General features: G+C 38.5%; 1 protein-coding gene across 1 annotated transcript in view; it reads left to right on the top strand.

Annotated features, from left to right (window-relative positions):
* The window catches only part of WWC2 (WW and C2 domain containing 2), a gene marked incomplete at its 5' end in the record, with an annotated part of 99,578 nt that overhangs the window by 55,670 nt on the left and 18,304 nt on the right, over window positions 1-25,604 (top strand). Inside the window, 11 exons of the mRNA XM_082050552.1 lie at window positions 727-856; window positions 1,444-1,590; window positions 2,586-2,659; window positions 6,127-6,369; window positions 11,228-11,317; window positions 13,152-13,765; window positions 17,307-17,430; window positions 19,986-20,066; window positions 20,150-20,236; window positions 23,280-23,472; window positions 25,126-25,290. Of these exons, the coding sequence (XP_081906678.1) occupies window positions 727-856; window positions 1,444-1,590; window positions 2,586-2,659; window positions 6,127-6,369; window positions 11,228-11,317; window positions 13,152-13,765; window positions 17,307-17,430; window positions 19,986-20,066; window positions 20,150-20,236; window positions 23,280-23,472; window positions 25,126-25,290 (1,948 nt within the window). The remainder of the gene's footprint in view (window positions 1-726; window positions 857-1,443; window positions 1,591-2,585; window positions 2,660-6,126; window positions 6,370-11,227; window positions 11,318-13,151; window positions 13,766-17,306; window positions 17,431-19,985; window positions 20,067-20,149; window positions 20,237-23,279; window positions 23,473-25,125; window positions 25,291-25,604) is intronic.

Consider the following 25,604-nt stretch of genomic DNA (forward strand, 5'->3'; position numbering starts at 1 on the left):
CCTTACTTCTTGACGTAAATAAGGAAATACTAAAATGAAATATCTTTTTATCTATAAGTTTGGGGGCTTTTTTGTTTTGTTTTCACAAGTTACAGTTTTAAAAATCATTGATAGTCCAGGAATTTAATAATAAATTGTCCAATGAAAGACAGATGGTATTAATTATCCAGAGATTTTGTGAGTAAAGAGAGTCTGGTGACTGACTGAGCAGAGCAGCTGTTCTAGACTGTGTAGTGCCTGGGATTATGGTGAACGAGAGGGAAGCTGTGACAAGAGTGGAGCTGATTACGCTGCTTCTCTGCAAGGCTGATGAGTACCAAGAAACCTGCTTGTCTGCCCATGTCAGGATGTGGGTCTGGGTAGAGGAATACCGCTGCTTTCTGTGAGGGTCACGGACAGTTAGTGGTATGCAAGGTGTACTCAAAAGCTGCTCTCTGCTGCAGAGAGCTAATGGTGGGGATGGGAACTTTCATAGTCGTGTCAGCAATGCTGCTGTACTCATGAGCACTGTGTGTGTGTTAGCTTGACATTTTTCCCCATGATTAAATAGTAAGTATTTTAATTGTGATTTCAATGTCCTTTTTCCTTTTTGCATGTCTGTTACAGGAAATGCTATCTCTTATCTTCTTCCCTTCTGTTTCCTAATTATGCTTCTGCCTGAAGCTGAACAGCAGAGATGTTACTATTATTTTCTGTATCCAGTTTTAATACTCTGTCTTCCCACAGAATTGACCAAAAAATGTCTGGAGGTCAGAGTGGGTATGAACTATGTGAGGCCAAAGCCATCCTGAGTGAACTGAAGTCCATCAGAAAGGCAATAAGTTCAGGGGAGAGAGAAAAACAAGATTTAATGAAGGTACTTTGAATGGTTGACATAAATATTTGTGTGGATTTGTTTTAACGTGAATAACTTTCCTGATACTAAATACCTAGCATTTTTTACTTTTTAAGCATTTCTCAAAACTCTTTGAGCCAAACTAATATTAAAATCAGTTTTCAGATGCGGCAGCTGAAGCCTGTAACTTTCCTAATTCAAAAAGCCACTATATGTCAGTCAAATAATACAAGTTTCTGAACTTCTATGTAAGGTACAATGCAGATGTTACCTCCAAAGCACTACTGAAAATATTAAGTGGACAAAATTGAGGTGTGTTTCTGTGATGCCTGGGCATTTTCTAACTCAGTGAATGTTTTCCAAATGGAAATTGCCCTATTTCCTTTCCTGAAAGCAGATTCTTTTTTTTTCAATCAGCTAAGTATTTAATTGTTTGACAAGTTTAAAAAGAAAAGGGCACAAAACCATGTGAGTAGCTTAATATGAAGTAAACCCAGAATTTTTATATTCAAGTCTTCTATGTAAACATCTTTTGGAGATAAACTGGTATAAACACAGTAAAGTACAAAGGAACTTTAACACCACTGTCTTCTCTGTTTCCTGGACAGAGTCTTGCAAAGCTAAAAGAGAAATTCCATCTTGACCAGACCATTGGAACATCTCAACCAGACTTGAGTTCCAGCTCTGTAAACTCCCAGCTGTGTTTTTCTAGACAAACTCTGGATACAGGGTCTCAGACTGACATTTCTGGTGAGGTGAGCTTTCTTCCAGTTTGACAAATGTAAAGAGAAATTGAATCAGAATGTCGCGGTTAATGGAACTGGAATAAAATGGTTTACTGTTGCTGATAGGGGGGGGTGTGTGTGTGTGTGTATATATACACGGGTATATATATATATATGCATACATGTTTAAGAGAGAATTACTTAGAATTTTTCTCCTTAAATTTTAAATCAAGATTCAGATCAACTTTTTATGTTTGTCATGAAGCATTTATGACAATTTTATTTAATCAAATAGTTCCAGTACAGTGAAGATCAGCATAAGTAGATATTATTCTTCTGGTCTATCTGTAGGGTATGTTTCACCTTGCAGACTTAATTTGGGATGAAGACGTTTTTAATTTTCAGAAACAAGATCTCACAATTTAAATGTGCAATTTCATTTCACAGAGCTGAAAAACTGTTAGTGAAACTACTTTTTCAGTGATTCATTAAAACCTCTTCTGTTTCACTGACAGTATATTTACATACACAGAAAGCTGTGCTTAATTTGGGTACTTTCTTTGAAGTTCTGTGAACTAAGTTTGTAAGGAAGAGGCTGTGCAAGGTTTTCCAAGCAAAGAGCTAAGCTTGTCTGGGTTTTATAGCAAATTTATTGAAGTCTTACTTTGAAATGCACTGACTTAGTTCTAAATTCTGAGTTCAGTGGAGTTCAAAGTAGGAGATGAAAATTTTGGGTGCGATCACTGCAAGACTTCTTTGAAAATGCTTTTGCTTTACTCTGGTGGGATACGGACAATTGGTAGTAGAGTAGTTAATAAGAGATGAACTGGATCAGAAGAAAACAGCACTGCTTGGTACATCTCAGTAGATTCCTAACTAAGCATTTAACAGCAAGTGCGTGGCTGCAGGTGAGTGTGGTTTTAGTTTAAGTCATGATTGTTCTAGCCTGTGCATAGTCTTTGTTGATTAATTTAGCAGCTTTACACAGCAATAAGGCGATTTTTTTTTTTTTTCTTTCTCAACAGGTTGGAGCAAGAAATAGATCAAATTTAGCAGAGAAGGTCAGATTAAGTCTTCAATATGAAGAAGCAAAGAGAAGGTAATAGGGCTGGAGGCTTTGTTAAGTTACAGGGTTGCGTTGGAAAGGTGGTGTATCCCCCAGCACGAATGCTGCGCTTGCACTGACATCTAGTGGGCTTCTCTCCCGAGGCACCGTGGGCTTCACGGCAAAGTGTGTGTATTTCTTCAGAGGGCAAGCGGCTTTCAGGAGCAGTTGGTGCTTTTGAGCAGTAGGCTTTACATTCAATGCTAAGTTGAATGTGTTTAAAAAAAAAAATGCAGGCGGTGACAAATTAATGGCCATTTCCTCTTGTCCTGTTGCTTGTTACCTGGGAAAAGAGACTGACACCCAGCTCACTACAACCTCCTTTCAGGTAGCTGTAGAAAGCGATAAGGTCTCCCCTCAGTCTCCTTTTCTCCAGGCTGAACAGCCCCAGTTCCCTCAGCCGCTCCTCATCAGACTTGTGCTCCAGGCCCCTGACCAGCTTCATTGCTGGGGTCAGCTGGCTTTCCACTGAAGGAGTTACCAGGTTATTTGTGTCCATTATATCCTTCTTTAGGATAGTCATTTTGGTTTATTATTCAATGAAGGCTCTTCAGCTTTAGAGTTGCTCCAGACTTCCAGTGCAGATTTAGTAGGCTTAATTGTTTCTTTTTTTTTTTTTTTTTTTTTTTCCCCTGGGACTTTGAATAATTTAAATATTTATTTTCACTATGGAGTTGGGTGTTTTTAAAGAGTTTAGCCTAAGGAGAAAAGAAATCAGGAACTGCTCCATCGATGAATGTGGAATGCCTTTCAAATAAAGTTCTGCAGCAGTCGCTCATGAAAGCAGTGCCACTTGGGTGAATTGCCACAGCACTGAAGAATGGGCATCAGAAAGCAGAACGTTCAGCGTTACAATGATGTGTTTTCTGGCACACCAAAAGTGTGGCACAATACCAGGGAAGATTTTACAATTTAAAAAAGTGTGTGGGATATCTCTCTATCAATAATTTATGAAGTGTGTTGTATTATATTCTAATACTTTTCACAAAATTAGGTGTCAGCTATACAGAAACCTTATAGTTTTTGTTATGGAGGTGCTTTGTAATTTAAGGGGAATAGAAATCTAAAAAGTTATCCCATACTCAAAATTCCCTTTTTACTATAAAGAACTAAACAGGGTGATAAAATAAAAAATAACACTTTTCTCCAGATGAAAACTGTGCCTAAAATGCCATTTAATCTGAGATTTAAGTATTATTTCAGTTGGAATACTGTGGCATAGTCAATTACAAAACTAGGAAAAGAAATTTGCAGCTTGTAAGTACACAGTAAAGGCATAGTTAATTCTTATGTTTTGAAGGCAGGAGGCTGCACAACCAACGGGTTTTTTTGCTTAATTTCAAATATATACCCTCCCCATACAGAGTAGTAGCTACCATCCTTGCCAGTAACAGCAGTAATCCTTTATATCCTCATTACAGATCATAAAATTTTATTCTATATTCAATGCATTCAGCAAAGAGTGCTAAAACTGTTGTGTTTGTTTAGTATTGAGCATGTTTCATTTTGGCTCAGAATCATCAGGTACACAATGTTAATTGTCAGATGGTGTTTTAGATGCCGATAGATGGCATTTTTTTCCTCAGGTGTAACTGATGCAAAACCAGATCATCCGCTCTTTTGACTATGTCTTAAAACCAAGCAGTCCCATCATTGTGTTCTTTCATCTCTATCACCCAACAGCTATCAGTAACAGGTCCTTTCAGAACAAGGTTAGGGGGAACCAGTGACCTGGAGATGAGTCTTAACAAATGTCTGAAATCTGAAATTATTCGGTTGTTTTCCCTCTGAGTACTGCTCCTCTAAAGGACTGTTGAATATAAATGATACATGTAACAGCTGCAAAATATGTTGAAATGCTTCATTTCATCCCACCATTTGGTTATGGTAGTACTGCTGATAGCATTTCTGTTTATTTTACATTGTTTTTCTGTGAAAATACCTTGAGTCACCCTTGTTCTTGCAGGGCTTTGGTGGGAGTGTTGGTTGTTTTCATTTTTTAAGCTGTTTTTTTTATATTGAGGTGCAGATGAGAAGGAAATATTACCTGTGGAAAGAAAAAGGGGAGTGGTTCCCTTTAAGCTTCTAGTATAAGCAATGAAATAGTTAGATTCAACATTAACTATTCTTAGCTTTGACCATAAATAAATGCCTCAATGTGCTGTAAAATTAATACTGGAGATGCAAAATAAGCATTATATTATTAGTTTTGTTAATCACAGAAAACAGACTGGAAATAAGAAAAATATATTCCCCAAAATCTGTCAGAACTGCAGAAGGATTATACACACCACATTATTTGTGTGTATTTATGAAGTATGGCATGGGTCATTACCTTAGGTGTAGTGCCTGGTAACATTCAAGTTGCACAGACTTTTAGCATTTGTTGAGATGACTGAGGTGTATTTATCTATGGCAGTTACAAATAAATGAAAGTAACAGATCGGTTCCTCTTGCCTGAGATTGTATGGAAACTTCTTCCTATTTTGATTTCTCACTTCTTGGCCTTTTTCCCAGCCTGCAAGAGGGAGGTGAAGCAGGCTAGGAGCTGTTACAGAGCTCAGAGCTTCCATATCTTTAGCTATGCAGCTGCTTCAGGTATGGCTAAGGCTGGAAGTGACTGAAAGGTATCATCCTGTTAGATATGTGGCACTTCTAACAGGAATTTTTAGGCTTTCCCAGTGGACAATGAGTTTTTATTGCAAGACCTGCACTTTTAAAGCTACACTGCTGAGCCCATGGACAGCATGATTATGGAGACTGAACACTGGAAATAACCTGCCCTGATCAGGACTGAGCTATAGTACAATAGTACAATAACAATGTAGGGAAGTTTCTGCTTCCATTATATGCGTGTATCTGTGCAATATGTGTGGATAATGAAGTCTTGCGTGTCTTAACTCTGTGGTTCAACATCCGCAATGGGAACACCAGTTGCACAAACTCACACGTTTCGAGTTAATGATCTCCTTTCTCTTTAGGTGGCCACTATACTATTACCTTTATTATAATCCCATAGAAGAACAATGCTTTTGCCTGTTAAGATTTGCATACAAGCATGCTGTTGAGCACCTTGCTACGGTGTGTGTTCTTTCTCCATTGTCATTGTTGTTTCTGAGGAGCAGTCAGCCTCCAATAGCTTAGGAAAAATCCATGGTACTTCTAGATGTGCCACTACTACATTACCAGATATTTATTAATGTTCTGATTTTTACTTTGGCTAGGCATTTGAACAGGAGCAAATAATTTTTAATGCATATGCATGTTGCTTTTGGCCTGGATAGATGTCCTGCTTTTCTAGCATAGTCTGTATCCTTGTGAAGCACGACTAATTAAAGCATGACTTTGAGTAGAAAATGTTGTGATATCCTGATACATTTCATAATATTATATCACTTCTCTCTTTGCTGGGATTTGTGTGCTGTGCTGGGCTCAGACAGATCTGCTGTGTTTTATTTTAGCATGGCTAACTTGAAGATTGAACTCTCTAAGCTAGATAGTGAAGCCTGGCCTGGGGCATTGGATGTGGAAAAGGAAAAACTGATGTTAATCAATGAAAAAGAAGAGCTTTTAAAGGAACTCCAGTTTATTACACCATGCAAACGTACTCAAGATGAGCTAGAGCAGCTAGAAGCAGAAAGGAAGAGGCTTGAAGAAGAGCTGCTCTCTGTAAAAAGCACACCCAGTCAAGCACTTGCTGAAAGGTAAGGGGTTGTCTTTTGCTAACATTAAATGCTGCTTTCTGCAATCTAACCTTTGTACTCATTACAGACCCTGAACTATGCCTTGATGGGCTCTTTTCCTTCAGTGACTGTTCCATGTAGAGCTTAATTAAATTTGTTATTAGCCCACTGGGCAGAAACACAAAGAACTCTTCTGTACTGTGAGAGAATGTGAGCACCCTGTATGTGCTCTGCAATATCAGTTGCTCTGCCTTTGTTACCAGCATGAAAATGCCTGTGACAGATGTTAAATAACTGAAGAATGTCAACATATCAGCAGGAGGGCAATACATCATTCACTCGTTTCTGATAATAGCTGTAAACTATTTGAACTCAGGTTACAAAGATTATCTTGATTGTTGCAACATCTGAAGCCTTTGATTGTGAGTTTTATTGCATACAAAAATGCAACCAAAAAGGGGGGCAAAAAAAAGTTCAGAGGAGGCACATAATTGCTGCAAAACTTTTCTAACTTGCTTCTACCTAAATGGTAACTGAAACAACTCCCACAATAAATTGTTTTAGTCAGATTCAGAGTTCGAGAACATCAAAGGTGACTGCCACAAATGGACTTTTCATCAACTGTAAGTGGAAATAAATTTATGGGCACCTCTAGCACACATAAAATGCAATGAACATGAAATGTCATTGCGTGTATTGGTGTAGAAGTAATACAATCAGCACTGTAACCCTTTCCTACTTCCCTCTGCTAGGAAACACCTGCTATTGCTCCAGTTTCACTGAATGGCGGAATTCCTCTTAGTGGCATTAGAACTTGGGTCTTAAACTGTAGCTGAGCAGTGAGGCATTTCTTTTGTTTACAAAGTACATACGTGTGTATTAGGCATGATTTTTTTAAAATGTATTTGAACACTTTATAGTCATTTAAATCGCATTATATTGATAAGCCTTCTTCTAAAACATGTTTGGATTATGTCCTCCTGGAACTATATATTTTTGTAGGAGAAATTACCTGTCTGTAGTAATAGTGGTATATAAATTGCCATGGATCCATTGCTTTCTGACTTCCATTTATACATGGAGACAAAGGGATCAATGATAAAATCACATTCACAAATAAACAATTTGAATCTAAGGTTCTAATAATGTGCTGTTGTTAGTAATAGCTAAACCTTGGCTCATGCTTTAAATAGGTAGGCGGTTTCTTAGTCTTGTGTTTTAGATGTGCCAGTTTAGTGCCAAAGAAAGTTCCGCACCTGATCATTTTCGTGTATGTTTCAGATGCCAAACTTTGCGTACCAAGGGAAGTAAAATTGTCTTCCACTGTCAAAAAGAAATGAAACAGCATATTTTTCCATGTATGTGTGACACAAATAGTTGTTACAGCTTGCATTTTTTCCCTCTATTTTCTTAATTTTTTTCTCTTTTGATTTTCACTCCTGAAAACGTGGAATTTTTTCCTGAGGTTACTGTAAGATTTCATGTCGTACACTGCTGGTTGAGGTAGGATTTATGGTGGCTTCTGGTTTGCTTTTTTGCCAGTCCAGTGAATTCCTACCTGCAACTCTTTATGATATTAAAACTCTCTCTTGATGACTTCTTTCACATTAAGCTATTTTGAGGTTTATTTCTGGTATTTCTGCTATAAACATAAAGAAAATTTTCATTTTGTAAAAGGATTCAGATGGTGAAACTTTTCCTGAAATGTTAATTTGAGAAAAGGACACAGTTAATTCTATCTCATCAACCATCAGCATTTTAATTTTTGGAGATGAGGAAGATTCTCCTCTCCATTATGAGTGGAGGAGCCACACCACCTCCAAAGCGCTGCACTGTTGTTGCATTACTATTTTCTTTCATAAAGTTTCATGAATGCCTTAAGTTTCCAGTGTTCGTGCACGTACCGATACTGAAGCAACAGCGTAAGAAGCTATGGATTGTGTCAGAGTTTGATGTGATGAGGATTTTTTGGTGTGGACTTTTTTTTTTTTTTTTTTTTTAGTTTTTTCTAAAGAGGGGGAATAAACAGAAGACTTGCTCTGACTTAAAAATTTTACAGCATAGCCTGGGGTTATTTTGGAGTAGGATGCTGAAATTACCACTAGTAGATGTGCTCTGAATCAATTTACAGAAGGAGGGTATAAATCATAACATATCAGCTTCAAAAATGCAGACAGGGCGTACTCTGACTGCTTCGAGAAGCCCCGCAGCAACTATATAGCAATATCTAGAATGTGCAACTGTTGAGAACTATTTGCTATTATACTTTCTTGCTTCTGTGTTCATGCCGGGGAGATTCCATCACTCCTTTAGTCCTTGGCAAAGTCTTCTAAGTAATCACAGACAGTTAAACAGATGCATGATTTAACTACTTGATTGTGCTGTTGCCTGTCATAAACAAGTCCATGTAAGTTTGCACTTTAAGTTTGTAATGTTTTTCAAGAGTCTATGCCCCTCTCAGCAATGTTACAATTTAAGATCAAAACTGGAGATAGATGTCTCACTGACACTCAAGTCACTCCTGCAACAAGTAATAGGTTAATTTAGATAGGAGGGGTGCAAACAGGCTAGATGGAGATCCATGTTAGAACAGGTAACAGGATGTTTAGGTGTTTACATGGGCTTTGTAATATTAAAGTTCCTGCTGAAGCTATAAAGAGGGAAGGTTCATTGTTGGAAAGTTTGGGGGGTTGTTTGTTTGCTTTTAATTTGGCCTGATGCAGAATGAAAAAAAAATTCCTGAAATGACAATTTGTTGTGAGATAGTAAAAATATTTCCTGTGTGTCTTGGAACTTCCAGGAGCGATTTTATCATCTGGCTTGTGTTTGTGGCTTGTGACTAACATCTTTCTGAAATTTACTTACAGGTATTAATACTAGTTCTTTAATGACTAGTAGCTCAAATTATACCCAGGAAAGATTTTTTTTTTTTCCAGGAGCTAAATTATATGGGATAAGTTACGTTTTATCAGCTTCCTTAAGATAATAAAGGAAGACAAACTTTCACTTGTACTTTGGAGGAAAACAAACAAACAAAATCAAAACCAAAAACTAAACCAAAACAACCTTTTAGTTTAATAGTACATATTCAGTGGAACAACCCTAGCTGTCTGTTTTGACGACTCCAGTCAGGGAAGTTCCTAGGCTTTTAATTTTCTTTCTTGCCTTTTGCCATTGGTAGCTGAACACATACAGCCATTTATGTGCCCTTTCTTGAAGACAAAATGATAGTTTAGTATTGAAAAGCCAGAAAAGAGTGAAGAGCGCTCTTTCCTGGGAAAAGCAGGCTAGATTATGCTTTAAAAGAAGGCAGAAGGCGATGATAAATAGTAAAATGGTAGGAAAGAGAGTCTGATGCCATGGATGAGCATAATTCTTGGTTTGGAAACCTGTGTGCATGTCTTCCTGAGCAAAGAATGAAGCACTGTGGATGCTTTTAACAGTCCTAGCAGGTTTGGGCAGATGAACACATTAGTGTCGTGTAAGAGCACAGGCAGCGGAGTGGAAGTTCACACCCTGGCTGACCTCGGGGTAACTTATTCACCTTTGCATAACCCAGATTTGCTCGCTGAATAAGCATGGGTGTAAGCAAGTGCTTTTCATGCTTTACTGAATTGAGGACTTAATGTCTTTTTACTGGTATCTGACACGCAAAGAGTGTGAATTCTGGGAACTCTTGAGTATTTCGTTCAGTTTGCATTAGAAAGCAATGGTTGGTTTTGAGGGCTTGTTCTTTGAAGTGTTCTCTGCGTTTGAATTTTAATTTGTATGCCCTTGAGATGCCAGAAAGGTCAAAGGAAAGATTTCTGAGAATAAACAACAAACCTTTTTTTCCCTTTTCTCTCTTTTTTTTTTTTTTTTTTTTTTTTTAATGGAGGTAGGTAATTTGTCCCTCAGATTTGTTGCCTGAGAACTTCTGACGTGTCAGTTGACTGAGCAAGGGCTAGAGGACAATATACTAATCCACAATTACAGGAGGGTTTAGCTGAATCCACTGAGGGAACGCAATTTATTTGGTGTTGTAAATGGAGTGATAAAAGGGAATTATAAAAGGAAGGATCAGTGTAAATGTTAGTGAATCCTTTCTGCTTGCAGCCAGCCAAAAGGAATGGGAGAGTTCTACCATTTGTGGTTTTAGAGTTAGGTTGGATAACAATGCAGGAAGCAATAAATCTTTCTTTTTCATAAAGGTGAACCTTGATAATGAGCATTACAATGCTCTGTGGCTCTGAGGTGATGACAAAGCTGTTGGGGATGTAGAAATCTTTACCAAGGACTCCTAAATATGGTCCATCATCTCAGAACCTTGTGGTTGAATGCTGCTTTGATTTACTGTGCTTTGTCTCTATGTGAAGACTCTGAAATCAAAGGGAGTGCTTTAATTTTAAACTTCCTGCAGTGCTACTCCAATTTCTTGTGTTCTCAGAACTAATGCTGCTATTTGTGTTCCTTTTTCTTTTATCTTTTTTTTTTTTCCCTGAAACTATATAAAGTGAGGAGCCAGTCTACAGCATGGCATTAAAAAACTGTATTAGTGCAGATCTTGTTCTCCTGAAGTTGCAGCTATTTTCCCAGAGCTTACCTGTGACTCTTTTATTGGGTGTGCATTTCCCTTGGTGCAGTGTGAGTCCACCAATGCTTTGTACGCTTAGCAGGTCTGTTACAGTACTTAGTATTCTGCAGGTAGTGTCACTCTGCTGGTGTGGTTTGGCTTTTACAATACGACTGAGAGCTAACACAGTCTCTTTGATTTTAGTAGTTGGCAACCAGATGAAAATATGAGGGATCTTCACTTTGTTTCTGTCTTATCTACAAAGTATTTTAGTCTCTGGGTTATTTTGTAATGCTTTCCTATATTTATATATATGTCTCTTTCCAGGTTGAAATTGGAGGAGAGAAGAAAAAAGTTGGTACAGAAACTTGAAGAAACTACAAAGCTAACTACGTATTTGCATTCACAGCTTAGGAGGTGAGGTTGTACTGCATATTGTAAAGCCGGTTTTCAGCAACAGCCTAGTGGAGCTGGCTGTCTGAACTTCATTCTTAAGTTGTTCTCTGAGCTGGAAGCTGAACGAAATTTGTTTAATATTTACGTAAGACAAAAAAGTCTAACGGCTTCAAGCATTTTGCCACCATACAAACCTGATGAACCTTTATAATTTCAGTAAGCACTCGGGACTGGATTGAATGGATTTTTTTGTGCAGCTTCTATAATTAAGCAGGGAGACATTATTTTGCTTCTGTGTAAATAAATAAATCAGGAATTCTCTAATTGGTCATATCTCCAAAATGCTGTCATCAAGGAGATCAAATAGCTTCTCAGATTTCTGTCTAAAATAAGTTATTAGAACTGTAGCCTTTATTCTGTGTAATAACAGGAGAGGCTCAATGAGTACATGTATGCACATAAACACTTAGGTGAATAGTTGATTCTGGTTTCAGTCTTCAACACTGACTTATGTTTTCTATAGACAGAGAAGTACCCTCAGCAGGATATTTTTTTTCCTGGCAGTTATTGATTCAAAATTTGACTCTTGGTTTATGAAATTCAAAGTGATAACAAAAAAGCAATCAGGTACAGCGACTGTGAACTCAAACTCATTGTTCTGATAGGAATTCTGATATTTAATGTCAATGTAATCTCCTAAGGAAGGGTTTCTCTCACTTCTGGACTTGTACCCTGGGCCACCAAACCATATGTCCATTATATTTATTTAGAAAATCCTGAATTTGGTCAAACTGCTTGCATAGCACAGTGGGATACACCAATCAGACGCTGCATTGATGTTTACCAATTCTCTTAGAAATCAGAAAGGGGCTTTAAGAGGGAAAATGTTTTTAGGTATTCTATAAAGGTCCTCTCAAAATAAGCCATGCCATCCCACTCCTGGGATGTAGGCTGGCTTAGCCATTTCAAACATAGGGGAAGAGTCTTTAAATTCCTTTTTTCTTTTTTTTTTCTTTTTTTTCTTTTTTTTTTTTTTTCAGGGTGCTTGTTTGTTTGGTCTTGTGAGTCTTTTTATCCCATTAAACACAGTTTTCTAGTCCAGTGGCAAAATTTTAAAGTTGATAGCTTTCCTGTTGTTCAGTAAACATCTTTGAAGTGTGTAGAAAGGACTGCCTCGAATTACTTTTCCTGACACTTTTTCCCAGCAGAGTCCTCCTGAGCCCAGGCAGTGACACTCGGTTTCTCTGGCCTGGCAGGGCTCCTTATCTTCTGTTATTAACAGGAAAAGATTGCACGTTACAGCCTTTGCCATGCTTATGTAGTTGGATCTACTGTGCATGTAGAGTGTGTATTGTCTTATAGACATGCAGCAGTTCTGCTGTAGGTCATCTGCTCCTACCTACCATCTTTTCCAGGTGCTCGGGCAGGGGGCGGGCTGCATAAATTGCTTCAGAGGTGGCAGCACTGCTCTGCTGCCATAACATCCTTCCTGGGGATCCCTTTCCCGTCACATGGACCCCATGAGCGCCCACATCAGAGTGGAGCAGGTCACTGAGGGAATATGGCAGCTGAGAAGCCGCTGTTACTGCTGGACCAGGTTGTCAAATCTGCAGCTTCTTCTGGAAGAAAAGAAGCTCTGGCAACAGGCCGTAAGCTGGATAAATTGCCATGATGGTGTGCAGATTGGGTATGCCAATCTATGCCAAGTGTGGCTGCTTAAAAAAATTAATGTTCCAAGCAGCATTCAGTTGTAAAATGTTAATGTGCAGCTCCAGTCAATCTTGTCTCTCCTCGTACCATTTTGCGCTGGTTTAGTTTAGTAACATCAGTGTATATGTTTGTGCTTTCCTTGCAGCCTCTCAGCTAGCACGTTATCTGTGTCTTCGGGGAGCAGTTTGGGATCCTTGGCATCCAGCCGGGGATCTCTGAACACATCAAGCAGAGGGTCGCTGAACTCGCTCAGCTCCACGGATCTCTACTATAACCAAGGCGATCAAATAACAGATTTGGACTACCAGTATAAACTTGACTTCATATTGCAAGAAAAGAGTGGTTACATTCCTTCGGGACCTATCACTACTATTCATGAAAATGAAGTGGTCAGTTCCCATGGGAGACTGGGTTACAATGACTCTCCTTCATCTGCAGACCATCCCAAATTGACTGAACCTCCCAAATCTGTGACATCACTGTCTTCCAGATCCTCTCTGTCCTCCTTGTCCCCCCCAGGCTCTCCATTGGCTTTAGAAGCTGCGTTTTCAGTGTCAGCTCAAAATTCCCCTCTGCATCACCTCACTGCTGACTTTGAAGACTCTGACCTTTTGGGTGATTTTGCAGGCATTAGTCTCTGTGAGAGCCAAATATTATTGGACTCTGAAGCCAGCACAGGATCTCAGATTCCTCCAGATGATAAAGATCTTAATGAAGGCGTTAGGCAGCCTCTGCCTTCTCTACATGAAGGAAGTTCAGGTAATAAAAAAAATCTTATGCCAAATGTATATGTTACATGAAAATTTTGAACTAACAGCAGGTTCTTGAATGGGGAGGTACCTCATGTAACTGAAGAGTATCTTGATCAGCACAGTCATTGGCCATGGTGGGCAGTCAGTAATTCTGAGGGATGTTGAATCTAGTTTTGGGTACAGAGAGCTATGATCGCCCCAATTTCATCTACACTTTTTCAATAGCTGCCTCACAAGGAAAGTTCACGTATTGCAGACTATGTCATGAAGAAGTAACAGAAAATCCTGGAGCTGGATCTTAAAGACACGAAGGATGCACGGTGTTCCCTTGTGTTCCTAGGTATTGTCAGGAATGTGTGGGGATAGAGCCAAAAAACCCTCTGCTGGTTGTTGGTAACTTGAAATCAGATACTTTGTTTCTCACTGACATATAAGTTACAACTGACATCCGAAGTAAAAGAGATTTCTGGAATTCACGTTAGAATATGTGTGTATGTATATCTAGTTATTTGAACCTGCTGTCCCTCAAAGATCTGCAGTTCATTGTTTGAGTCAAGAGATACAAGTAGCCACATGCCATGCAAGTTACAGTGAGACTCTCCCCATTTCTAGCATGGATGGAATAGCTTTTAGCTTTTTAGCCACCTGAGTTGGAGCAGAGCTCCTAAGCTAGTCTAGGCTGCCCCTGCAGTCTGTGGGTGACTTCCAAAATGGTGGGTCATCTTATCTGAAAACATACTTTCCTTTAAGGAGGGACTCTGTGAAGGACTGATGTGAAGGACTGATGGACTCTGTGAGTTATCAAGGTACCCTGAGTCACTAATTAACTTTGAGATGGCTGAATTAGGTGTAATGAATTCCACTTGTAGTCTGTAGTAAAAGCCATGCAACATATTGAGTCACCTTGTATGGTCAAAGCCTTTAGCAGAGTTGGAACTCTGAAAACCCCAGCTGTCATGAACTGGTGGCTTGTCCTGAGTCTTAGACCATTGACTTTGCTACCTTTTGTTAGGGTTGACAGTATGTTGTGCTTTCGCTGCTCATTTATTGACTTTTTCTAGTGTCATTGTTTTTAAGTACGTTGCAAACCATTCACATGTTTACATTACACAGTGGCTCTGTTTTCCCCAGGAGGAACTGGGGGTGCCAGATCTGCGCTAGTGCTGGGCACTGTCAGCCCCATTTGAAACCTGAGCAGTACCTGGTGTACCCTGCTCCACGTGTCCAGGCCTGAGCTGATAGCGAAGTGGCTAACTAAGGAGTTTGGGTGTCTTAGAATAAATACAGCCTAGCTCTAGAGAGCACATTGTCCAAATTCGCTGCCAAGCTTGAACCCTTGTGCCTGGAGTTTGCCGGTTTTTAATAAAAGTACCTGGACATACTGATACAGATATATATATTTTAATGAGAAATTTGCTTTTATTTATATATAAAAAAATGTTGTAACATCTGTCAGTTAATCAGATTAGGTTAGTGCAGTACTGTCGTAATTTCAATATTGACCAGAGCAATGTGGCACCAGAAGAGAAATTTATGGTATATATAGTACAAGCTGGGACTCCCCTGCGTTGTTCAACTGTGCAGAAAGAAAAAAAGAAATTGACTGAAGTCCTAATGGTTGGAACCTGTGAAATGCAAAGTGGAAAAACATGGAAAGAGATTAGGGAGGGAGAGGATCATTTTGTCCTTTGTCTTTTCAGCATAGTGGAACATAGTCTTTGCTTTAGAGCTATATTATGAAAGTTGGAAAAAATAATCAATTTTCCTGCGCATATTTCAGCAGCGCATCCTTTCCAAATTAACAACTTTCAGTCTGTCTATCTTTGTAATGTGGCTGCAACTCACCTAGTCTGTGAACTGAATTTAAGATGGTTTGTAATCTGGGAACACAAAGGGTTATTAGGAATCAAGTATTGTATTGTTTTATATTTATTGCTTTAGACCATTATTTTCAGATGCATCATGAGGTTGTCTAACATTTTTAAGGTTTTTTGATGTCCTGTTATTCTGGATAGTGTCAGGTTGTCTTTTAAGTCTGTAAGTAGTTATGGTTTTAACATAGAACTTCTTCATACTGATACTTCCTCAGGTAGTGTCATATATATGATACAAATTATCTTTAAATCTGTATTAAGACTGTCAAAACAAGCACCCTGATTTTGAAAAGCCAGATATTAATTTATTATCCTTCAGTACCTCTGGTGTCCATGGTAAGATGGGCCTTGTGGTGAGGCCTCAGCACATTAGCAGTGAGACATAGACCTGGGGTTGGTTCAGTTTTTCTACTCCAGTTTCATTCTTGGAACTGCTGCGATGCTGAATGAGAAAGTTTTCAACAAACTCAGCCGGAGGCGGAAAACCTGCATGGAAGATTTCAGCCCACACACTTAAGACAGCAGATCTGAATACTGCTGAATCTTAACTTGGAGGCAGACAAAAACATACCCCAAGACAGTCTAGGTAGTATTGTCATGTAGTAATCTGCATTGCCTCTTTAGATAGAGTGCTCACCTGCTTCTCTGTCTGTGACTTTTCTGTACAGGTGAACCATACAGATATTTGCTTCTCTGCACATGTCACTGCTGTCAGAAACCAAGTTGGAATATCATGTAGTTCTTCCACAGTCACTCTCTGTCATTGTCAAAGTCAATTCAGGCTGCTGTGGTAATTCCTAAGGGTAATCAATAAATCATGTCATCACCTTCACCCCTCGCATGGTGGGGGGGAAGGGAAAGAGCACTTCATCATCAAGCAAAAAGCATTCCTACTGCCATAAATAAAAGCACAAATGCCGCAATCAATCATCTAATCTGAAGCCTTATATTTTAAACATCTTAACAAGATGTAAAGTCATGATTCAGGTAGGGACAATAGCGCATACCAATATCCTCACCCCTTGGCAGACACAAGTACTGCACAGGCCCTCAGCTCTCTGTACTGCAGAACGTGGCTTTCCCTGAGTGCTGCTGCTTCACCGCGTGACACTAGCGTATGGATGCGAGTTGAAGATTAAAGCTAAGTAGTAGTTGATAGTAAAGAGACCATAGCATAAAAAGGTTTTGATGATAATAAGCCAGAGGGGATTTTTCATTTCTAGTAGTTTTATCACTGGGGACAGGGTGTCTGTCTGACTCCTGAATATTTAATAAACAGTAGGCAATCACTTTGCATGTAGCCGAAGTGTTACTGCAGTGCAGAATGAGAACACAGCAAATACAGGTTTAAAGATGAGGATAATGAGGGTTAATAATGAAGATAATGAAGGATAATAACTAGCTCAACAGCTACGGGTGATGATAGGAGCCTGTAACTCTGGGAAGGAATAATAGTTGTACATTTTCAAGTTCATCAGTTTGGTTATATCCCTAGCCAGGATATGTGGTAACAGCAGTACAGTCTCAGAATGTTTAATGATGTGAAACAATGCTACTCTGTGATACTCAGTTATGGGTCACCACTTTCAACTTAACGCCTTTCTAAGCTATGTGCTTCTCTCTTTCTGACTGTTCATCTCTTGGACTAATTTTCATTCTTCTTTCTTTTTCTAGGTGATGACTTCCCGCGGAGAACAGGTCGTCACCTGCTGGACGAGAAGACAGCCTGTGTATCTGCTGCCGTGTCCGATGAGTCTGTAGCTGGAGATAGTGGTGTATATGAAGCTTCTGTGAAACAGTAGGTTTGCGTAATAACACAAGTCTTTCCACCAAAAATTTAAATATATCTATAAGCAATTACATAATATCAGCATAAGCAGTTTATCAGTCTTGCCTTTTTTAGTAAATATTTTGTCCTTTCACATTGAAAGGAAGGCACATTTGCCAAACAATGAAGTTTAATTGCTTTTTTAAGCTAATAAGTTTGCATTAGTTTGCTTGTATAACTTGCTTAAGTAGCATTAATATGCTACCTTCTAATCCTGGGTTTTTTTCTTGCTAGAAGGTATTCTCTTTCCTGAGAGAAAAGCTATATTTAAACTATACAGATTCTGCCATGTGGCTGTATTGACTCTACTCAGAGTGGCTCTTACTACTTCTTGTTTTGTTTAGGTGTAATATTAAGATTGCATAGTGTTTTGCTTGAATATTAATACAGATTTTTTTAAAAAAAGAGGATACAGGAAAGAGAAGATCCTCAGTTGTGATGTCAGTACAAAAATAATCCAGTATGGGGTTTAATATTTCATGCTTCACTGTGGTTAACAGGATACAGGAAATGTATTTGCTCTTGTTGCTTTTTGACAAGACAGAAGTTCTACAGGATTCTTCATACTAGTTTATATGGTATTGTCTGTTTTCTGGCAGTGAGAACACTGGACTTTAGACTGCCTAACAGAGGACTATTGCAAACTGTGAGAGAAACTAAAATCTTTATTTTCCACCTCAGTTTTGGCAAGTTCTTCACATTTAGGATTTTTTTTGTCCTTTTGAATATTCAGAGAGGTGTTTTGGCAGGATCCCTACAAAGATGTAGATGCATGTCTTCTGTTGCCAGGCAAAAAGCTTTTCTATTAGGACAGGTGAAGGTGCGTTATGGTATCATAAATGCATTTTATTGGCCTCTGATAAAATTACTTCTACTTCTCAAGTCTTTCACAAATTAAAAGGTAATAAAATGGAAGAGACCAAACAAAAAACCTGAAATACAAAAGGGATTTTTCCTAAAGTGTTACTATGGCTCTTCAATTTCATCTTAGGTCATTGACCCATATTTCACCCTGAACTCTGCATCCTAGTATTAGTATGCTCGATGTCTTTAGTTAGACCGAATGCAACTTCTCAGGCTGAAATAAACTCCCATCTATTAAAAACTTGGCCTTTGCTTGACTGAGCACCAGTGACTGTGTATTTTGGTTCAGTAACCATTGTTGTCTTCCCATTTGGTTTCAATTCTGAGCCAGTGTGATCAAAACTTATTCTCTGCTCCAGTTATAAGCCCAGTGGATGGAAATGAAAAGGCACTGCACTAAAAGCCATGGATGGTTCTATGGAGAAAGTCTTTACCTGCCCTCTCCAATGGCTGCGAGTGGTGGGACAGCTGGAAATCAGAACAAATTCCTGTCTTCTTCCTGTCTTTACTCACAAAAAGACAAAAGACAATAGTTGCGTCCCTTGGACCTGTGTACAAAAGGAAACTATTGCCATTGGTGCCAGCTGAGATTTACAGACACTAGTTATGCCATATTAGCTCCAGGTGTGGATACTCTTAATTCTTACTGAGTAGGAAATAGTGAAGAGGCAATGAGTGTCTCTGTGTGAGTTGCTTATGCTTAGTACAAGTGTCTTTATGAACACTGTGTACGGAATAACTTATAATTTGTCAGTGTGCTCCTGAAGTTACAGTACAGCGATTTCTACTGTACAGACCAGTTTGTATTGAGGAATTTAAGGCAGGGGAAGAAATAAATGCACTCTATCAAATTAGGCATCAGTCATAAAATGAATAGTAAAAAAGAAACCTCTAAATGCAGAGTCTTAAAATAACGCTGTCATGTCTCGATGAGGCGTGGGATGTCTGTGTCATTCTCCACTTTTCCTGTCTTGCCATTTCTTATTTTGATCTTGTTTATTGATCCCAGGAGTCTAGTTTTAGAAATCAATGAAACACATTAATACCACATCCTCACTCAAACCTCCCAGAAAATGACTGGAAATTATTTTGCCACATGGATTCTCTGTAATTCCATTCAATGCTAGAGTTGCTCTTCAGCTGTGAGACCTGAGTCGCTTTGGTTCTTTGAAAGCTTCTGCAAACAGGCTCAGAGGAAAGATGCTTCTTGTTTGTACAGAAACCTCTTCATTTTCCAAAGCTTCTGCTTCTCAAATATTCTCCAAAGCAGCATTTCATGTTCAGTTTATGTATGGTTTGATGTATTGAAGAAACTTTAATTTCCAATTTTTTATTCTGGTGAGTAAAGAAATACTAAATATGTATAGGAAAATGTCATGAGGTTTTGGGGGTGTTTTTTCCCTTGTTAGTTTGGCCTGCTTCAGTAATCAGCCTGAGGCTCTTCCGACTCATTACCAGAGTTGTCAAACAGTTCAGGTAGCGACTGTCCCTAAACCAGGTATTGCTATTGTGTAGGCTCTAAAATTCTCAGTTGGAGTGCATGCTGTAATTAAATCAGCCTGTTTAGGAGGATGTATATACGTTCTGGGTATGCATACCTTAATTATTGCTGAAAGCTATCTATAATTTTCCTAAATTTGAATATTTGCCTGTTTCCCTAGACCAAATGAAACTGAGGACATTGTATATGGTGAAGATGATGCAACAACTCTAGAGGCTGCCCAGGTACAAATAGGACTCAGGTAAGTGACCAGTAAAGGGAATATTTTTGTTCATACATAAATGAAAATAGTAAACTTCCCTCATGTTGTCCTTTCTTTAACAGATACGTCCACGGCAATTCAAGTTTTGTGATAATCATAGCACAGCTCAGAAATCTTCCAGTGTTTTCGGTCCCCCTTGGCTCTAAAGTGTAAGTCAGACAATCACTGAGCAGTAGTGTTGAAATATCAGAGTATAATAATAAATGATACAAATTTTCCAAAGGAAGGGATTGATTTACTGCTTAATGGCACTAAAATGTGTTCAAAACTTTTCAAACGGTAGTAGTATTTAGCTTTCACGTATTCCAGCAATGCTGCAAGATGAAGTTATCAGGAAATTTGTACGTTCCACTGAAGTGGAACAAAAAGGATTTTTTTAAAACAATGCTTCATGTAGTGTTTCTAAACATTCTGTAGCTTTGTGAGTGCAGAACAGCTACTTGGTAGTTAATAAAAATATTATTTTGATACTTTGCCATTCTTTCAGCTCAGAATGTGGTATTTTTATACTTATCTGGCATTTCAGTGTAAAATGACGTTAAAGTAGTGTGTGTCTTTTAAGTGAGCATTTAAAGGTAAGGGGTAATTTGATAAATTGCAAGTGGACAAGCACAGCCACATTGAGATACACCTGCCCTAGCAACGGGAGCTTGGAGGTCTGTTAAGAATTAGTTCTTGTGTTGAATTGGACAGGAAGATCTAAAAGTAATAACAGGGGAAATCATATGTAGGAAATGAGCAAAAATGCCTGAATAAGAATATATCACCACTGAGATTCTAATCCCAAACTCTCATCTGTACAAATAAGTACAGCTTGCGTCAGCTCCTTGGGGACACTTGAACTTCAGTGAGCTTTTTTGCAGACTGGAAAGCTACCTTAAACTGTTGAGAAGCTTCATAAGATTAGAATAAAACATAATCAGTCCCTGGAAAATTGGGTTTTCTTGCTGGTTCCCTTCCCCCTGTCTCCTGTCACCTTGAATTTGATTGGCAGATCAATAGGAAGCCACTGAATATGGAAAGGATGCATAGGGATGCAGGTCTGGGTGCTTGTTGGATTTTTCTGTTTGTTTTTAATAACAAATGGTTGTCTACTGCCATCCTTCCTTCTCTGACCTCCATCTTTCCACTGCTGACCTTCCAAGTCCTCTAGCATTTAGCACAAGAATATAGAATAACTATTGAAGAAAAAATTGACACAGCTGAGAGGAAAAGTAGATAATGTAGAATCTAAAAAGAACGTCAATAAAATGGTCAGTAAGATAAAGTTAGGTCATAGCTGGCATCTTTTTAGGAATTGAAGTATAAAGTTGTAATTAATAGTCAAGCATCTTCAGAGCAAAAGTCCAGACCTGCTGCTGCTAAAAAGATTTAATAAAACTAAAGCTACCCAAAATGAGGAGGAAGAAAGGACAGGGTAAAAGAAGAACTTTGCAAATAGCATTTTTTCTGTCACTTATGATTGTAGGCATATATATAGACTGTACAGATATGTACAATGATAAAAAAAAATTGGCTGTGGAAAATGATGCGATAACTGTATTTTCTAGAACATCAAATTGGATAGATTAGTATTTTATTGAACCTTTACACAGAGAAGAATAGATTTGACATGAGGCCTTACTGGTATCTGTTGCTTCTACAAAGAAGCTGTTCAGTTTTAGAGTAAGTAGAGCCTAGCTGAGTACTTATTATTTGTGTCAGGATCATTTTTTTCATCAGTTGAGAAGTCACAGGTTTGTCACAGGGAAACCTGAGGCATTGGCTGACTTTTCAACTCTTTTAATTAAAATGAAAGTAAGCGCTCCTGTAAAACAAGGCCAGTGAGCAATTTTTCTTTTACTTCCCTGTTAACCCCTCATTCTGGCCTGATGCCAATAAGTTGGCTAACAGTTATTACAAGAAAGCTCCAATGAACCACCTTTTAAACATACTTTTAATGTATTTTATCTTCTATTCCTACCTCTTTTCTAAGTGTTTCCTAATTGCTCAATCTATTAAAATCGCTGTTTTCAGTAGACCATGCAAATAGCTCACCTACATATCTGTGAAAACAGCAGCAGCATTACTGGAATTACATTACGCTACTGCTTAACTTTGGGATTGGTTTGTCAAAATGCTGGATACCTGCTCTCCAGGCTATACATGCGAACCAAACCACTCAGATCTTACTTTTTATTCCAAGAAGCTTGGCACAACTGGGGAATAAAGGCTATGCCAAATAACAAAATTAAGTATCTCACAGACCTAATTTCTTTTGGTTTAATTAATGTAAAACTAAGTTTTAAATCATAATAGCAGTAACATTACCAGAAACAAGTTTTTTCTTTGGTCCACTTTTTCTCCTTGCTTCATTGTTTCATTGCATTCTATTCTACAGTGAATGTCAATTATATTTAAAGCCAATACTGAAAATACACTAATGCATAGACAGAGAAAAGATGTATAACAGCGACTGTGCTCATTCATGTGTATGAGAAGCTGTGCAATAGGTAAATAACATGTACAGATTGCATTAGGAAATGTCTTTATCAACTAATGCAAGACCTGCAAGTTAGCAAGTGTTACCTGTATCCACATAGTAGCCATTCATATTTGTCTATAAAAAGAATGCAGCTGCATAACAGTTTCAAGTTATTCCCCGTGCTTAAGTTCAGGCTTGCAAGATGCGTTCTTCTAAGTCTCACTTCATGTGGCCCGAGCTGTTTTCTTCCTCAGTTTCCTTAGTTTTCTCTTTTTTTTTTTTTTCCCAGAGATTTGGTTCTGTTTCTTTCAAAGAGTAAAAGACATTACTGCTTTTCAATGCTGCTCACATTGTTCTAACAGTTTAATTTTTACATCCAACCAGATCTTTCATATTTTTTAATTAACATTAAGGTCATGTTTCTTCCCATCTGTGACATGATCTTCAGTGTTCACAGTAATAAACTGGGGGATAAATTTGGATGGAGACAGGAATAGCTACCTTTCTTGCTGCTACCTTACCAGGCACAGGAATTCCTTTTTGGGAGATGTTTGTGTGAGGGGCAGGAGGTGTTTCTCACTCCTCTTTTTCACTCACTCAATTTCTGATTTGTTGCTCTTTCGTTTTTCTTGCTATGCAGCCCATTAGTCGATGGGGTCAACTTCTATCATGTGTCACCAGCGAGTACCACTTTAAATACAGGTAAAGATCTGTTTTGTTTCTGGCAGGTATATTAGACTTGCAGTACTTCCATCCTCAACTGACATCAGCTGTCTGTTCCGCACAAAAGTTCATCCAGCCACGGAAACCATCTTATTCAACGAGATATTCAGAGTAGCGATTTCCCAAGTAACACTGCTACAGAAGACGCTGAGAGTAGATGTTTGTGCTGTCAGTAGAAGTCGTCGGGAAGAATGCTTGGTATGCAGTTTTATTTCTGGCCTCTTTTTTTTTTTTTTTGCATGCATTTGTTTATAGTGTCCCCTCTGATTTTGATGGTCAGGGCTGCTAAAATTCCCCAATACTTGGAAACAAACTCTGAAGTGTAACTTAGTTGTTGCGACAGTACTTAAAATACTGCCTTTCTTGGAAATTCCTGATACAGAAGCTAATCCTGGATGGAAGTTTCAGGAGGTGTTTTGGTAATTCTAACACTGCATTACCTTAACCCTTTAATTACAGATTGATATTCTGTCTTTGCAGTTTTATACATAAAAAATCTCACCAACTTGCAACATTAGTCTAACAGTAGGTTTTAAAGTAAAAGCTGAATAAGATCAACAGTATGTCCAAAAAACAAAAAAGCAAACCCGTGTTACCACAACTTGCCACAAAGAACAAATGAAATTATATTTTTGCATGTTGTCAATTATATGATGTCCACCTTTTTAGTCTTTCTGATCTGCAGAAATAATAAAAAGGCACGACAGTTATAGACCAGCCTATTGGAAACTGGCACTTTTAAAATTTTGTTATTAATTGTGGCCATCATCTAATTTGTGATGCTTCATTTACTTTCAAATTGCTTTTGCATGGTCTGGTACAACTCAGTTTAGTTTTTCACCATGAGTCTGACTTAGTAGCACAGCAAGATTTTTCATTACAAGATGCTGAAGAGATGCTGGAATCTGGTGCTGTTCATGTGCCCTGACTGCTGGGCACAGCCTCTCACTGTCGAAAATGTAGAAATTAACTTAGTTCCTGGGGAATGTGTTGGCCTTTTTCATTATATAAGAGGTTTCCCCTCAGCTAGGGGAAGGGCAGCACGACAAAAATGCAACAGAATGCAGGATACAAAGGTGAAGAAAAAACCCATCAACAACAACAAAGACGCACAACACCGAAGACATAAGAGTTAATCACAAGATCAAAGAGTTGGGACTACCATCCCCAGCAGAAAGCCCTGGGCAACATGACCAGAGTCTTGGCAAGAGCCATGTATGCAGCCCAGTAGCTGTGATGATGGTTTGTTTTGCCAAAGAACAGAGTGTTTTGATCTCCAAGGCACAGCCCAAACACAAATACTTCATCAGTTTTCCCAGAGTGCCAACTCAGTGGATGTCGGTGCTTGTCCAGATGAAAGGGTTTCTTAATCTCTTTTACTGTCTTTTCATCTGTTCTTCACTGGTTAGAGCAAACAAGGTCATCCGTTATTGTTTGCCATATTGATGGTTTTTGTGGTGGAACAACTGAAAAATTGACTGAAACTTGCTGTTCCATGAGTTGGTGCTGCAGCTTTCATTGACAGTTTTTCATTATTGAATGCTATAGAAAGCAGACGTGTGCATTGCAGTGATATAGAGGGTTTTGTGTGTGTGCATGTGAGGAGAAATGCTGCAGACTGAAGAGATGGCAGAATGGACAATATGAAGGACCTTTCCATGTATTTCTATGTGTTTCTTTTAACTAGAAGTGGAGGGAAATAAAAATTGTATCATTAAAGAGGGAATTAAGATTCATGTCAAATTTGTGCTCCCTATTTTACATGATACATACTGCAAAATTTCTTTTCAGCTGTCTCTCAGGAAGGAGAAAATATTTAAACAATTTCCTCCTCTTTCTTATTTTGTGCAGGCTGGGACTCAGATCAGTCTGGCAGATTTATCATTTTCTCATGAGACTTGTACTCTTTGGTACAACCTGTTGCCTTGCAGGCAGATTGCCAGCAAAAAAAACAAGGAACAAAATGAAGAATCCACGTTTCTGTTAAGCAAGCAGGCATCGGACTTACTGGACTTGGTGAGCAATGTGTTGGCTATTACTGTAATAGCAAGAAAAACCCCATAGATTCTAATTGTGCTGTTGCACTGTGATTACTTGAATATGTAAGTTGTCCTACCCTGAAGGTCCAAGGCCCTGTTGTCTTGTAGGCATTTTTGTCTATAGTGCCTTTGCGTGGGAGAAGCTCCTATATGGGATTTCAGGCTTGTTAGCAAGTGTGGATGGAGCTGATGCTGCTTAGTGGGATACAAAATTGCACTCCAAGTTGAAACCCTTCAGCTGTGTTTCATTTTAAAAAGAATGTTATTGAAAAGCTTCCTTAGATTTACCGT

This window comes from Streptopelia decaocto (genome assembly GCF_964273445.1).
Source record: "Streptopelia decaocto genome assembly, chromosome: 4".
NCBI lineage: Eukaryota > Metazoa > Chordata > Aves > Columbiformes > Columbidae > Streptopelia > Streptopelia decaocto.